Here is an 18,136-nt window from a genome sequence, read left to right as displayed (position 1 = left end):
TGCCACTGGCTGAAACAAGTGGGGAATGGAAAGCTGCTGTTTGGTAAGTATAAAGTTTCAGGTGTGCACGATTAAAAAGTTCTAGACATCTACTGTAAAACACTGTGCTTACAGTTAACAACACTGTACTATAAACTTAAGGATTTGCCTAGAGGGTTGATCTCATATTATGCTGGGTTTGTTTTTTAAACCACAATTTTTTAAACAAGTCAGTTCAATTCAATTCTGAAAGTCCAGAAGGAGACACATAAATATTATAAGAACACTTATGACTACCTCATTGATATAAATACAAAAACCTAAACTAAATATAACAAATAAAATGCAGTAACGTATTTTGAAAATCACCATGACCAAACAGGATTTAGTCCAGATACAAGAGTAGCTCTATACTCAATTTACTGTATTAACTGGTTAAAGAGAAAAATCATATAAAAATCTCAGTTGATCCGCAAAGATCATTTTTTTCCATTCTTAATGAGCAGGGAGATTTATGTAAAGTAAATCTAAAGCAAATGCTCGACTTGCTATGAAACATGAGAAGCACTCCCATTAAAGTCAGGAACAGATAACAGACGTTCCCTATCACTCCTATTACTTAACATTACGCAAGAGATTCTTAACTAATGCAAAATAACAAAAAAAAAGAGAAAAAATGTAAAGAAATTATTTGTAATTGACATGACTTTCCACCTAAATTTCCAAGATAATCAACTATTAAAATTGATAGTCATTATAATGTTAAAAAAAAAAAGAATGTATATGGAGGTATAGGTGGGTCACTTTGCTGCTGTACAGCAGAAACTGACAGAACATTGTAAATCAACTATAATAAAAAATTTTAAAGATGGATAGTCATTAAAGTAACAGAATAAAGACAAATATTCAGATATCAGTAATTCAGTAGATCTGTAATATCTATTTAGAAAATAATACATTCTACTCATAATATTTTTTAAGCTAGCAATAGTAATAAAATTAAGAATATCAAAGCAAATTTTTTTCATTTTTTAAAGTTTTATGGAGTTATAGTTGATCTGCATGTTGTACTAATTTCTGCTGTAGAACCAAGTGATTCAATTTTTTTTTTAGGGCCTCACTTGCAGCCTACGGAAGGTCCCAGTCTAGGCTTGAATCAGAGCTGCAGCTGCGGCCACAGCCACAGCAATGCTGGATCTGAGTTGCGTTTGGAACCTATGCCGCAACTTGTGGCAATGTTGTATCCTTAGCCCACTGAGAGGCCAGGTATTGAACTGGTATCCTCATGGATACTAGTCGGCTTCTTACCCTGGTGAGCCACAATGGGAACTCTGTATCACTTTTACACATATATGTACCCATTCTTTTTCAGATTCTTACCCCAAATAGGTTATCACAGAATATTGAGTAGACTTCCCTGTGCTCACAGCAGATTCTTATCCCAAATACCCCAAATGTTGAGTAGACTTTCCTGTGCTACAAACAGATTTCCCTGTGCTTGGCCATCCATTCCATGTACATTTGTGTGCATATGCCAATCCTGAACCCCCAATCCATCACTTCCCACACCTTTTCTCTATGGTAACCATAAGTTTGTTTTTGAAGTTTGTGAGTATGCTTTGGTTTTGTAAATAAGTTCATTTGTATCATTTTTTAAGATTTCACATATAAAAGATACAAAAATATTTTAAGATGATAAACCAGACAGAGTTCCCATCGTGGCCCAGTGGTTAACGAATCCAACTAGGAACCATGAGGTTGCGGGTTCGATCCCTGGCCTTGCTCAGTGGGTTAAGGATCTGGTGTTGCCCTGGGCTGTGGTGTAGATTGCAGACATGCCTCGGATCCCGTGTTGTTGTGGCTCTGGCTTAGGCCAGCGGCTTCAGCTCCAATTCCACCTCCATATGCCACAGGAGCGGTCCAAGAAATGGCAAAAAGACAAAAAAAAAAAAAAGATTATAAGCCAGAATGATAAATCAACTACAGTAGTTAAAATATGTGGACTTTTTGGTGGCACTTCTTAACAAGGTAATTTAAAAGTTCATTCAAAAGACTAAATGCAAAATGGTCCAAAAATTTTGAAAACAAGATATAATGATGATCAACATTTTCTATCAGACACAGACTTATCAGAATTATCAAATTTGTCCTTTGAGCCAGGACAAGAATGTACAAGTAGGTCAATGTGCCTGAATAGTGAGTCCTGAAATAAACCCATACGCTTATGAAATCTAATTACTGACAAAGTTTCCTTTCAATTCAATTGGAAAAGTATTATTCAATAAAGGATATGGAAACAGTCAGCTAGCTATGCAGAAGAAATTAATGCCAACTCTTTATCTTACATTATATACGAATGTATGCGTAGTCCATTATTTATTCTCTCTTAGTAAAAAGCCTAATTTTTAGCTGGCGTACATTACAACCTAGCTAAAATACCACATTTTGCAGCCTCCCTTGCACCCACAGACAGCTATATGACTCAGTTCTAGTTTATACAGTAAAATGTAGATGGAAGTGTATGTGGGAAATTGAAGAACTCTCTTTGAAGAGAGGCAGCAGTCTCTTTAACTCATTTTTTTTCCACTTTGTTAGAATGCAGATAAAGCAGCCTGGTAAGAAAAGAAGAACAGTTTAAAACAACAACAACAACAAAAACAGCTTGTCTTTTTGATTACTGTGAAACTATCAAACCCTTGACTACCTATAGTTTTAAGATTATTTATTAGGGAAAGACACTTCCACACAGGTAAAGCAATGATTAGATGAAAATTTTCTCTTAAAGGCAGCCAAAACCTCAACTCTGCTACCACATACATATATACACACACACAAACTGTAAATGAAGTTAAAAAAAAATGCTATAAAGAAAAAGGCTATAAAGGCAACAGAACAAATTTTAGAGTGCATATTCTTGAATTTGAGAGAGTATATCAAAGCCTGTCATGAAGTCTTGAAGACAGAAAAAAATTAATGCAGAAAAAAAGGTTTTCAATTTTATTACTGAAAAAGACATCATACATAAACAAATAAATAACAGATTAGTAAATTTTATTTACAACATACATAGAAAGTACAAGGATCAAAATCTATAATAAATAAAGATCCTCTAAAAGTAAGTGGGAATATATAAATGTTCTAATAGATATAAACAAATGACTCAAAAATAAGTAGATATAATCAATAAGCATTTAATATTATGTTCAAACCCAGTACCTGGGACAAAGTTGTACATAATATTTGCTAAATAAATAAAACTCATTCATCTTTTTAAAGGATGATTAAAGCATCAAAATTCAATTTGGAGCCAAATTTAACAAAAACATTAAAGGTTTATATTACTCACTGTTAAGAAATTTGATAGGATGGGAGTTCCCATCATGGCTCAGTGGTTAAAGAATCTGACTAGGAACACTAAGGTTGTGGGTTCGATCCCTGGCCTTGCTCAGTGGGTTAAGAATCCGGCGTTGCCATGAGCTGTGGTGTAGGTCGCAGACATGGCTCGGATCTGGTGTTGCTGTTGTTCTGGTGTAGGCCGGCGGCTAAGGTCCGATTAGACCCCTAGCCTGGGAACCTCCGTATGCCGTGGGTACAGCCCTAAAAAGACAAAAAAGACAAAAGAAAAAAAAAGAATTACAGGAAAGTATCAAAATTATATCTTACAATCAGAGAATATCAATAACATGATAGAAATCTTTCAAAAAAAACAAAACAATTTTGGAGTTTAAAGAACAATAACTAAAATACAAAAAGGGAAGAAAAGGTAGGGTTAAAAAGGCAAAGAATCAATGAAATTGGACAGAGGTAATTTTAGATGATCCAGTATGAGGATCAGAAAAAAAAAAGAATGATGAAAAATGAACAGAGCCTCAGAGACTGATGGAAACAAGAGTATCAACATATGTACAATGTATAATGTTTCCTCTTTCTCTCAGAGGAAAAGGAGAGAAAGAAGAATTCATGTAGAAATAATGATCATTAACTTCAATATTATGAAAAACAATAATCTTCACATAAAGAAGCTCAACAAAAAGTAAAGCACACTCAAGGAGATCAACACATACACATATCAAAGTCAAATTGTCAAAAACAGTTTTCCAGAACTTCCAAGATTCTTGAGATGGGATTTTGGAGGTTAAAACTTTATCTTCAGGTGAAATATTTTTATCTGATATCCATTTTCTCAGCTATGAGAAGCTTTTAATCTACTAAAACATAAAACTCATCATGAAGCCTCTGAATTATTAAACTATACCAAAGTTTCCTTTCTACAATAATTTCAGCAAATAACCACAGTTTTTAAATGATCAAAAAATAAGATTGGATTATGAAATTAAGTGTAACTATGAGAGTGTTTTTACTGAAAGCATGTGTAGGCACTCTGCTTATTTCATATACACACTTAGAAAGCTAAAAGTAGACTTTGTTTTTCTAAGTCTATTTACTTTTTTTTAAGTTTTCACATTTTAAAACATAAGATTTATTTTAATATTGGAATAAGTAAAAATACACATTTTAAAAAGAAAAATGGATTAGGTGGGAAAAATACAAACCTAACCCAGAATATTTAAATCCAAATATATCATTAGTTATAAGAGTTTTATACATATTCTAGGAAGAGACAAAGTCACACGGGGTTCACAGACAATCTAACTGTAAATTATTTATAAGATACACCACACTAAAGTTTAATAACAGAAAGATAGAAAGTAAATATATCTAAAAAGACATGCATTCTTATATTAAAATGAATCTGCTATAGTTATGTCAATGCCAGACAAATAGGATTTAAGTCAAAGGATCTTACCAAAGACTAAGATGGTTGACAAAAACAAAAAGTTCAGTTCACCAGAAATATATACTTTTTAAAAACTGTATATCCCCTGGAGTTCTCTCATGATGCAAGAGGTTAAAGATCAGGCTTTGTTATTGCAGTGGCTTGGGTTGCTGCTGTGGTGTAGGTTTGATTCCTGTCTGGGAACTTTGCATGCTACAGGTATGGCCAAAAAAAAACAAAAACAAAAACACAAAACAAAAAACTATATACCCCAAATAATAACAGGTAGTATAAGAGGCCAGTACTACAAGAAGAAACAGATAAATCCAAAGCCATAGCAAAAGAATTTAATACGCATCTTTCAGTAAATGGTAGAATGAACAAAAAAATCAAGAAATAAAAAATTTAAAAATAATATAATCTTAAAAAACTTGACAGTGATATTTATAAGGTTGTATTAGGCTACACAGTGGTGAACCTAATTCCATTTAATTTACTTAAAATAAATTAATTTAATAAAAATAATTTAATAATTTTTATAATTACATTTACTACTGAGTCTTTTCTTTCTAACAGTTCCAAATACCTGGAAAAATCTTTTCATCTGATACTTCATCCATACATTAAGCTATAAGAAAAAAGACTTTTATTTTTATTATTTTTCTTTTTAGGGCCTCATCCGTGGCAAATGGAGGTTTCCAGGCTAGGGGTGGAATAGGAGCTGCAGATGCCAGATTGTGTCACAGCCACAGACAGCAACGCGGGATTCGAGCCATGTCTGAGACCTACACCACAGCTCATGGCAATGCCAGATCCTTAACCCCCTGAGCGAGGCCAGGGATCAAACCCGCAATGTCATGGTTCCTAGTCAGATTCATTTCCTCTGAGCCACAGTGGGAACTCCAAGAAAGACTTTTAAATGCACTAAATACAGAACCAGATCTGTGGCATAAGTGCTATATGCAATGTATGTTAATTACTGAACAATATTTTATCTCATTTCTTAATAATATAAGCAAATAAGACTGTGTGGTAATAAACTATTAAAAGAGACGACTGAAGTATAATTACATGTGACTTTTTTTTCACTTTCACAATCAGTCTTGTTACTGTTTACTCAAAAATATCAATAATCAAAATTAGTAATTTAATATTAATATTAATTATTTGAAATATTCTTTAGTTTTCTTGGCATATTCACTCTTTATGATAAGTCAAAATTTCAAGTACCAGATATGTCTAAGGAAAAAACGTATAATAATACAAAATTACACAGCAGAAAATAGAGTAAAAGAAACTTATCAGACAGAAAGAACAGGAAACTCAAAGAAAGCTGTGTAACAAATCTCAAAATATCAAAATTTGATCAAGTGTGATTAGAGTACTAATTAAAAGATAAAGACATCAGAATAAATTTGAAAAATACACAGCTTATAAGCTTCATACTAGAGATACAGAAAAATCATAATGGTAACAAAAGGTTAAAGCAACAGGATAGGAAAAAAAAAAAAAATGTGTCATGCAAATACTAGCCAAGAAGTTGGAGCCACATTAATAGCAGGCATGGCAGTTTTTTAAGGCAAAAAAAAAGAATGAAAACTGTAAAAATGATAAAGTGGGCCCCTCTATTAGGACAAAAGGGTTTGACCACCAGGAAAATGATTAATTTTAAATTGATATGAATGTTAATCATGAGGTATCGTAAGATATAAAGCAAAATCTGACAAAACATAAAAAGAAACAGAGAAATCTGTAATCAGTACAGGAAATTTAACCCATATAACTTAGAAATTATAGAATACATAAATAACCAATGAACAAAAGAGTTGTAGATATATTCATGAACTGTGGAACAAAGTACTCCTGAATTTAATCGAAAATAATTTTACAAGATTTTTAATTAACTACTTACTATCCAAACTGCTGCTTCTGGTGGCTTCGAGATTCTTAATTTTAGACTGGCTTTTTAAAATTAAAGCTATGTCTTTAGGCAACTGGTCTTCCATAGATAGCTTATCATTTGGCTGAGTTATAAGAAACGCTAAATAGAAAAACAGATCATTATAAGACTCCAGATACGCCAAGTAATACGCAAAATTTCTTCTACTTTGTGTAGCATTGAAGGAAGAGAACTGCAAGGCCATAGCAGAGAGCTATATAAACAGACCATGGAAGTGAAGTGGGAAATTTGTGTGAGAAGTTTGCATAAGTGTGTTTGAGAGTTTTGTTACATAGTGGTCATTAACCATACCAAATAATAGGTATCAAAGCTGTCATTTTAGTTCTGTAGTTATCTTAAACTATTCACACTTACATCAAAGTATAAAATTTCTATAAAATATATGCACTAATATTTACATAGTGTTGTTCAATTATTCTATTTCCTCCTTGATCTTAGTTGCTTTATCCATTATTTAAAGAAAACCAAAGAAAAAAGATCTCTTGATGAGCTTAAGATCATCATTCTTACCATTGCGCCTATTTACTCTCGAAGTTCTTTGTTTCAGCATTTGTTTGGCTTTTGATATTGCTTTATCCTCAAGCATAAGATCTTCATCCAATTCTTTACCATGAGCTACATAAAGAGATATATTTTAGTCTACTAAATAGAAAAACAGGTCTGTTGTGAAATCTCCAGATTTAAAATGAATATATGGCGGTATTTTCTCTCAATTTTACAGTTGTAACTATCATAATGCCAAATTTGGTATGAAAACTGTGGAAACTTTTTTTATATTACTTATAAATTTTAATAGCTGACAGACTGTTAAGTATAACTTTAATAGTAATAGATTTTTAAAAATTTTATTGCAGTATAGTTGACTTACAATGTTGTGTTAGGGTTTTAGGTGTACAGCAAAGTGAATCAGTTGTATATATACATACATCATTCTTTTTCAGATTTTTTTTCCCATCTAGGTTATTACAGGGTATTGAGTAAACTTCCCTGTGCTATACAGTAAGGGTCCTTGTTACCTAGGTATGTTATATACAGCAGTGAGTTTATGTTAATCCCAACCTTCTAATTTATTCCTCCCCCAACATTTCGCCTTTGGTAACCCTAAGATTGGTTTTGAAATCTTTGAATTTGTTTCTGTTTTGCAAATAGGTTCTTTGGTATCATTTTTTATTACAGTCTACATATAAGTGATATCATACATTTAGTTCTCTCTGTCCAACTTACTTTACTTAGTCCAACATGGATGGACCTAATCTCTAGGTCCATCTATGTTGCTGCAAATGGCATTATTTTGTTCTTTTTGATGGCTGACTAATATTCCATTGTATATATGTACCACATCTTTATCCATTCCTCTGTTAATGGACATTTAGGTTGCTTCCATGTCTTGGCTATTATAAATAGTGCTGCAGTGAACACTGGGGTGTATGTATCTTCTTAAATTATGGTTTTCCCAAGACAGATGCCCAAGAGTGGGATGGCTAGATCATATAGCAGTTCCATATTTAGTGAAACCTCCATACTGTTTTCCATAGTGGTTGCACCAATTTACATTCCCACCAATAATGTAAGAGGGTTCCCTTTTCTTCACATCCTCTCCATCATTTAATGTTTGTAGACTTTTTGATGATGGCCATTCTGGCTGGTGTGAGGTGATAGATCACTAATTCTGATTTGCATTTTTCTAATAATTAGTGATGCTGAATCCCTGGCCTGGGAACTTTCACATGCCATGAGTGTGGACAAAAAATAAAACATTCAGAGTTCCCGTCGTGGCGCAGTGGTTAACGAATCCGACTAGGAACCATGAGGTTGCGGGTTCGGTCCCTGCCCTTGCTCAGTGGGTTAACGATCCGGCGTTGCCGTGAGCTGTGGTGTAGGTTGCAGACGTGGCTCGGATCCCGCGTTGCTGTGGCTCTGGCGTAGGCTGGTGGCTACAGCTCCAATTGGAACCCTAGCCTGGGAAACTCCATATGCCACGGGAGCGGCCCAAGAAATGGCAACAACAACAACAACAACAACAACAACAACAAAGAAAAAGACAAAAAGACAAAAATAAATAAATAAATAAATAAAATTTGGAAGCACAAAAGACCCAGAATAGCCAAAGACATCTTGAAAAAGAAAAATGGATGGAAGAATCAGGGTCTTGGATTTCAGACTATACTACAAAGCAACAATCATCAAAACTGTATGGTACTGGCACAAAGACAGACGTACAGATCAGTGGAACAGGAGAGAAAGCCCAGAATTAAGCCCACGCACCTACAGTCAACTAATCTATGACAAAGGAGGCAAGAATATACAGTGGAGAAAAGACAGCCTGTTCAATAAGTGGTGCTAGAAAACAGGACAGCCACATGGAAAAGAATGAAATTAGAATACTCCATAACACCATACACAAAATAAACTCAAAATAGATTAAAGACTAGATACTATAAAACTCTTAGAGGAAAAGAGGCCACTCTCTGACATAAACGACAGCAACATCTCCGAGGCATCTCTCAGAGTCATGAAAATAAAAACAAAATAAACAAATGAGACCTAAAGTTAAAAGTTTCTGCACAGCAAAGGAAACCTTAAACAAAACAAAAAGACAATGCACAGAATGGGAGAAAATATCTGCAAACGAATCGACTGATAAGGGATTAATCTCCAAAATTTATAAACACCTCCTACAGCTTAATACCAAAAAAAAAAAAAAAAAGAATAACCCCATCAAAAAATGGGCAGAAGATCTAAACAGACAGTTCTCCAAAGAAGACATACAGATGGCCGAGAAACACATGAAAAGATGTTCACCATCACTCATTATTAGAGAAATGCAAATCGAAACCACTTGCCAGAATGGCCATCATCCAAAAGTCTACAAACAACAAGTGCTGGAAAGGGTGTGGAGAAAAGGGAACACTAGTACACTGTTGGTGGGATTGTAAATTGGTGCAACCACTGTGGAAAACAGTATGGAGATGCCTCAGAAAACTAAAAATAGAACTACCATTTGATCCAGCAGTCCTACTCCTGGACATCTATCCAGAGAAAACCATGACTCGCAAAGATACATGTACTCCAGTGTTCATTGCAGCACTATTTGCAATAGCCAAGACATGGAAACAACCTAAATGTCCATCGACAGAGGAGTGGATCAAGAAGATGTGGTACATATACACAATGGAATATTACTTAGCCATTAAAAGGAACGAAATACCAGCATTTTTAGCAACATGGATGGACCTAGAAATGCTATATCATTGTATAACTATAAATGTAATAAATTCATTGTGTAACATTAAAAAGCTTAAAAAATAAAATAAAATTTCCCAGACACTTTAACAATAATAACATTTGGAGTTCCCATCGTGGTGCAGTGTAAATGAATCCTAGTAGGAACCATCAGGTTGCAGGCTCGATCCCTGGCCTCACTCAGTGGATTAAGGATCTGGCATTGCCATGAGCTGTGGTGTAGGTGACGTGGCTTGGACCTGGTGTTGCTGTGGCTCTGGTGTAGGCTAGCAGCTACAGCTCTGACTAGACCCCTACCCTGGGAACCTCCATATGCCACAGCTGCAGCCCTAAGAAGACGAAAAAAAAAAAGAAAAGAAAAAATAATTGCTGAAAACTTACCAAGTCTGGAAAGAGATAGGGCCATCCAAGTACAGAAAGCTCAAAAATGCCCAGAGAGACTCAATACAGAGAGATCTTCAATGAGACATCAAACTCTCAAAAATCAAAGAAAATTTTCAAAACAGGAAAAGAAAAAAAAGTTCATCACATAAAAGTAGAATACCTCAACCAGGCTATCATTAGATTTCTCAACAGAAACTTTTCAGATCAGGAGACAGCAGGATTATAACTCAAACTTCTCAAAGGAAAGAAAAAAAAAACCACTAATACTTTTATCAGTTTTCCTTCAAAACGATTTCCCAGGGAAACAAAAGCTAAGGAAATTTATTAATAGAATAGCTGCCTTATAAGAAATGCTCAAATAAATTCTTTGAGCTCAAGTAAAAGAAACAAAAATAATATGAAAATTAAAAAGTCAGCAGTGAAGGTAAATATATAGTTAAATACATAATATTGTAATACTGTAATGGTGGTGTGTAAGACACTTTGAACTCTAGCTTACAGGTTAAAAGACCAAAGTGTTAAAAATAAATATATCACTTAAATGTGGAATCTAAAATATGACACAAATGAACCTATTTACAAAAGAGAAAGAGACTCACAGACACAGAGAACAGACTTGTGGTTGCCAGTGGGGAGGTGGGAAGGGAAAGGGAGTAGGATGGACTGAGAGTTTGGGGTTAGTAGGTACAAACTATTACATTTAGAATGAATAAACAATAAGGTCCTACTGTAGCACAGAGAACTACATCCAATGTCCTGAGATAGATGATGCTGGAAATTAATATATAAAAGAATGCATATGTGTGTATGACTAAGTCACTTTGCTAGTACAGCAGAAATTGGCATGACATTGAAAATAACTATACTTTATATTTTAAAAAGAAAAAAACATTTTCCAAAAAAGATTTAAAATAAATATATCTAAAATATTTTGTTAAGAGACACAATAGAAAAAGATGTAAATTATAACAGTAGCAAGATAAAATGTGTGTGGGGGGGTGGCAAAAAATGTGTAGAATATTTTATGTGATTTATGTTAAGTTCTATTAACCTAAAAGAAGACTTTCATAACTATAATATATATCATGAAAGCCTCATGGGTATCACAAAGCAAAAGCCTATAACAAATACACAAATGATAAAAAGAATCAAAGCATACAATTCTCCACCAACAATCACCTTACAATAAAGAAAAAAAGGAAGGGAGGGAGGGAAAGAGGAAGGGAAGGAGGAATATAGTAACTATAAGACAATCAGAAAGCAATCACTAAAATGCTGATAGTGAGCCCTCATCTTCAACAATTACTCTAAACATAAATTTTAAAATTTCACAAATGAAAAGACATGGAGTGGCTGAATGGGGAGAAAAATAATACCCAAGTGTATGCTATGTACAAGAGACTTACTTAAGCTTTAAGGACACTCAAGGGTTAACTGGAAAGAGTAGAAAAAATATTTCATGCAAAAGGAAGCAAAAGGAGAGCAGAGATACCTACACTTAGACAAAAACGAAAACAAACAAACAAAAAAACCCTCAAAAGCTATTAAAAAAAAGAAGGTTGGGAGTTCCCACTGTGGCTCAGTGGTTAACGAATCCAACTAGGAACCATGAGGTTTTGGGTTTGATCCCTGGCCTCACAAGGTGGGTTAAGGATCCAGTGTTGCTGTGAGCTGTGGTGTAGGTCGCAGATGAGGCTTGGATCCCGAGTTGCTGTGGCTCTGGTATATGCTAGTGGCTACAGCTCTGACTAGACCCCTAGAGCCTGGGAACCTCCATATGCCACATGTGAGGCCTTAAAAAGGCAAAAAAAAAAAAGAAAGAAAGAAGGTCATTATATAATGATAAAGGTGTCAATTCATAAGGGGATACAATAATTTTAAATGTAACACAGCTAATATGGGAGCACTTAATTATATTCGATAAAAATTAATAGACCTAAAGGCAGAAATAAACAGAAGTGCAATACTAGGTGCAGATCATCCAGACACAAAGTCAACACAAAAATAGGGAATTTGATGACACTTTAGACCAAATAAAATTAACATACATACATAGAACATTCTATAAAATAGCATCAGAATATACATTCTTCTCAAAGAATACAGTGCATGGTCCAGGACAGAAGGCATGTTAGGCCACAAAACAAGTCTTAACAAATTTAAGAAGCTTAAAATTATATCATGTAGCTTTTCTTACTTCATTGCTATGAAGCTAGAAATTAATAATTGGAGGAAATCTCAAAAATTCCAAAATACGTAGAAATTAAACAACATACTTCTGAAAAATAAATGAATCTAAGAAAAAATGACATGGGATAGCAGAAATGTTGAGAAAAATGAAAATGGAAATGTAACAAAACTTATGGAATGGAGCAAAAACAATTTTAAGGAGGTAGTTTATAGCAATAAATGCCTCTGATGAGAAACAATATCTCAAATAAACAACTTTATTACTCAAAGAACTATAAAGAACAAACTAATCCAAAGTTAGCAGAAAGAAGGAAATAATTAGAGACTATGAAGACAGTATAAAAGACCAAAAAAGTTAAAGAGCTAGTTTTAGGAAAGATAAACAAAACTGCCAAATATTTATTTAGACTAGCCAAGAGAAAAAGATAGATGACTCGAAAGTTATAAACAAAAGAAAAGGCATAATTTATACCAAGAAATATGAGGACCATAGGAAAATAATATAAACAATTTTATCCAAAAGCCTAGATAACATAGAAGAAATAAATTCCTAGAAACATACAGCTTACAAAGACTGAATCACGACGTACTAACAAATCTGAACAGATTAATAATGAGATAGAATATTAAATTGGTAATCAAAAGTCTCCCAACAAATAAAATTCCAGGACCAGATGGCTTTGTGAATTCTATCAAGCATTAAAAAAGAATTAATACCAAGCCTTCCAAATTCTTCCAAAAACTGAAAAGGAAAGAACTCTTGAAAACTCATTTATTTTTGCATTTCAATATTACTTGCATTCCGAAGCCACACAAGGATACTACAAAAAAGTTAATTATAGGCCAATGACCATGATAAATATAAAAATTCTCAAGAAAATACTAGCAAATTGAAATCAAGAGCATATTAAGAGGATTATACACCACAGTCTTGGGGGATTTATCCTTGGGATGTGAGGATGGTTAAAGATATGAAATCAATAAATGTAATATACATTAACAAAGGACAAAAATCACGAACATTTCAACTGTAAAGAAAGCAGCTGACAAATTTAAGTACTCATTATGATAAAAAAATTTCAATAAAATGGGTGAAGAAACATACTTCAACATAATAAATGCCCTGACAACCCCACAGCTGTCATCATACTCCATACTCAATGATGAAATATTTAAAGCTATCCCTCTAAGATTCAGAACACAACAGGGATGCCCACCCTTACCACTCTTATTCAATATAGCATTGGAAGAGCCAGAGCAATTAAGCAAGAAAAAGAAGTAAAAGACATTCATATTGGAAAGGAGGAAGTAAAATTGGCATAATTTTCAGATTTCATGATTTGATACACAGAAAACCCTAAAGACTCCACCAAAAATATTCGACATAATAAACAAAACAAATACAGTAAAGTTGCAAAGTACAAAATCAATATACAAAAATCTGATGCATTTCTATACACTAAGCAGAAAGAGAAACTAAGAGAACTTACTCCATGTACAACCTCAACAAAAAGAATAAAATACCTAGGAATAAAAAGTGAAAGACTAACACATTGAAAAATATAAGACATTGATGAAAGAAATGGCAGGGACACAAAGATGGAAAATAAACCTCATGCTCATGGATTGGAAGAGTAAACTGTTAAATGTTCATAGTACCTAAAGCAATCTACAGATTTGCCCTACCAAAACCTCCAGTGACATTTTTCACAGAAATAAAAACAGAAATCCTAAAATTTACATGGAACTCCAAAATATCTCAATTATCCAAAATAATTCTGAGAAAAGAGAAAGTTTGAGGTATCACATTCCCTGATTCCAAACTATATTATAAAGGTATACTAATTAAAGCAGCATGATATGGGCAGGACCACCTTCCCCCCAAAAAAAAGAAAAATGAACCAAATAGAGGCCAGAAATAAACCCACAAATATATGGAAATTAACTTACAACAAAGGAACAGAAAACATGGAATGAAAATAGAAATGAATAGCTCACAGCAATGCCTGATCCTCAACCTACTGAGCAAGGCCAAGGATCAAAACATCATCATGGTTACTAGTTGAGTTCATTACTGCTGAGCCACAATGAGAACTCCCCTTTTAAACAAATTTTTAGTTAAGACAGACTAATATATTAACTTCATAAATTAATTTTTACATATTTATACATTTATAATATTTTTATATTTTATATATTATCATGACTGTTTAAGAAGTTATTGTACATTGGGTAATGTTCTCACTTCATTTACTTTAGTTATAACATGGGAACACACAACCATTAACATTTTAATCTTATAAAACAAAATCTTTTTACCTTGGAATTCTCTTATTTCTTGGTAAGTTTGTGTTTCAATCTTGCTTCGTAAATTCTCTAAAATACGAGCCTTAATTACAAAAGTTAAAAAAAGTAATTACAAATTATACATCTTAGAACTCTAATTAACTTCTCTTATATCTACAATGTCATTACAGGAACATTTTACTCTTCATTATTTCTTGAATGTATCAAATTAAAAAATGAGAACGATTAATGGATCTGAGAGGCATTTGGGAACATTTAATAGCATGGAAAGACCCCCAAGCAACATTGTGATTCTGCCTCATAAATAATTCCAAATAAATCATATTAATAATTTTTAAATTACGATTCTAGTTTCAGACTTATATTTTCACCTGATTAAATCTCTAGACAAACTCAAGTGGCTTTACAAAATTATTTTTATAAAGCCACTTTATAACTTCTATGATAAAAAACTGTGAATATATATTAAATACATGTACCTACTTTATTATTTCTCTTTTTCCCAGAATTTTTACACTAAGATATTTCTTAATTAAATACAAAGGCAATTCTGATAATTTTCTAGGGCTCATTTAAGGCATATAAATTATTTCCAAATATCTATGCTTTCAAAAATACCTTAATATGAATATGTAAAAATCTTTTATAGACAAACTTGAAATTAAAATTTTCCTGTCTCAATTAGAAATTGTCTATCTTTTAATTTATTATTAAAACTACAATCTAAGCCATAATTTTTTTGTTGGTACAGATTAGAATTTTTACATTAAAATATTATTTTGACTCCACAAAATCACTTTAAAATTCCAAATATAAAACAGGTTAGATCAAAAGGCAAACTTTTTTATTTTACTTAAATAAGAAATTAAATTTTTTAAATTAATGTTTATTCAAAATATTGAAGATTTTAGTAATTGAAAATAAATAGCTTTCAGAGTTCCCATCATGGCACAGCGGAAACAAATCCAACTAGGAACCATGAGGTTGTGGATTTGATCCCTGGCCTCGTTCAGTGGGTTGAGGATCTGGTGTTGCCATGAGCTGTGGTGTAGGTCATAGATGTGGCTCGGATCTGGCGTTGCTGGGGCTCTGGTGTAGGCCAGTGGCCACAGCTCCAATTAGATCCCTAGCCTGGGAACCTCTATATGCCATGGGTATGGCCCTAAAAAGACAAAAGACAAAAAAAAAAGAAGAAAAGAAAAGAAATAGCTTTCAAGTTATTGCACTGCATCTTACCTTTGAGATGTCTGTACCCAGAGGCTTTTTTTTAGTAACGGGGGGTAAGATGGATGGTGCTGTCACTGTTTCATTCCCTTGAAGTAATGTTCCAACAGACTGTGAATCTTGAATTTCTTTGCTCAATAATATTGCAGCAATTGATTTATCATTGGTCTTTGATGAAAGTATATAGGATATATCTTCATCAGTTAAAGCTTCATTTGAAGTCTTTAAAAAAGGTGATTCATCTTGAGACTTGAGGATCTGTGAAAGATCTGAAATAGCAGGGCTAGCTCTTTCCTTTTCTGAGCTTTAGAATTACAAAACATCTGATATTAGATTATAGGAACAATATTTTTTATTTGTAACTAAAGAATGACTTTCATAATTTATAAGAACTTTTAATAAGTAATTATAATTATTCACAAGTTAATAGTGATATAAGTGTGCAACTGATACTAGATAACAAGCTAAAGATATATCTTCTGGGTTTTACAACAGATAACACAATGGCTTAACTTAGCCAAGGTAGTGGAGTAAGAACACCCTTAGCTCACCTCCCCTAACGAGCACACCAAAATTACAACTATTTACGAGCAACTATTGATGAGAAACACTGAATGACTTAGCAGAAAACATTTTTCTACTAAAGATAAAAAGAAAGAACAACAACAAGATAGGTCGGATGGGTGGTGTCATGGTACAGTCAAGATCCATATCCCCAAACAGGCAACCCACAAAGGGAGGATAATCACAACTACAGAGATTATTCCCAAGAAGTTAGAGGTCTAAGTCTCACACTGGGTGCCCAGACCAGGACTCCTACACCAAGAAGACAAACCCCTAGAATATCAGCTTTGAAGATCAGCAGGGATTACTTTCACAAGAAAAGTGGGAGCAAATGGAAAAGTGTCATGAGACGAACTTGAAGAGAAAGGGTTTATTCTTTTCAGCTCAGAACAAGAGTAAGGGAGTTCAAATTTTAAATACAACTAAAGCTAATAGAAAGTTAAAGCAGAGGGTGACATAATCCTATTTAAATTTAGACGATTACTCTATTCAACATCCATTTACAATTAAAAAAGAACTCTCCAGGAGTTCCCGTCGTGGCGCAGTGGTTAACGAATCCGACTAGGAACCATGAGGTTGCGGGTTCGGTCCCTGCCCTTGCTCAGTGGGTTAACGATCCGGCGTTGCCGTGAGCTGTGGTGTAGGTTGCAGACGCGGCTCGGATCCCGCGTTGCTGTGGCTCTGACGCAGGCCGGCGGCTACAGCTCCAATTAGACCCCTAGCCTGGGAACCTCCATATGCCCCAGAAGCGGCCCAAAGAAATAGCAAAAAGACAAAAAACAAAAAACAAAAAAAACTCTCCAGAAAATGAGGGAACAAACCTCAATATAATAAAGACCATATATGACAAACTCACAGATAACATCATTCGCACTTGTAAGAAGCTGAAAGCATTTCCTTTAAGATCAGGGACAAGACAAAGATGCCCACTCTTGCCACTTTTACTCAACATAGCCTTAGAAGTCCTAGCCACAGCAATCATAGAAGAAAAAGAAATGAAGTGAATCCAAACTGGAATGGAAGAAGCAAAACTGTCACTGCAAATGACATGATACTACATATAGAAAATTCTAAACATGCCATGAGAAATGTACTAGAGCTCATTAATGAATCTGGTTAAGTTGCAGAATACAAAACTATTAGAGAGAAATATGTTGCATTTCTATATTCTAACAATGAGCTATCTGAAAGAGAAATTAAGGAAACAATCCCATTCACCATCACAACAAAAAGGAATAAAATACCCAGGAATAAACTTACCTAAAGAGACCTTTACTCAGAAAACTATTGGACACTGATGAAAAATTAAAGCCACAAACAAATGCAACATCATATTACGTTCTTTCATTGGAAGAATTAATAATGTTAAAATGACCATATTACCCAGGGCAATCTAAAGATTCAGTGCAATCCCTAACAAATTTTCAGTACATTCTTTATAGAACTAGAACAAATAATTTTAAAATGTGTATGGAAATATAAAAGACCCTGTATAGCCAATACAATCT

General features: G+C 33.7%; 1 protein-coding gene across 1 annotated transcript in view; it reads right to left on the bottom strand.

The window, feature by feature from the left end:
* The window catches only part of CCDC7 (coiled-coil domain containing 7), a 177,120-nt gene that overhangs the window by 7,761 nt on the left and 151,223 nt on the right, over positions 1–18,136 (bottom strand). The window contains 4 exon segments of the mRNA XM_047754647.1: positions 6,669–6,797; positions 7,227–7,331; positions 14,853–14,922; positions 16,077–16,368. Coding sequence (XP_047610603.1) covers positions 6,669–6,797; positions 7,227–7,331; positions 14,853–14,922; positions 16,077–16,368 — 596 coding nt within the window.

This window comes from Phacochoerus africanus, chromosome 12 (genome assembly GCF_016906955.1).
Source record: "Phacochoerus africanus isolate WHEZ1 chromosome 12, ROS_Pafr_v1, whole genome shotgun sequence".
NCBI classification, from domain to species: Eukaryota; Metazoa; Chordata; class Mammalia; order Artiodactyla; family Suidae; genus Phacochoerus; species Phacochoerus africanus.
The sequence above is the reverse complement of the archived record's forward strand: the minus strand, read 5'-3'. Positions and strand labels throughout refer to the sequence as shown.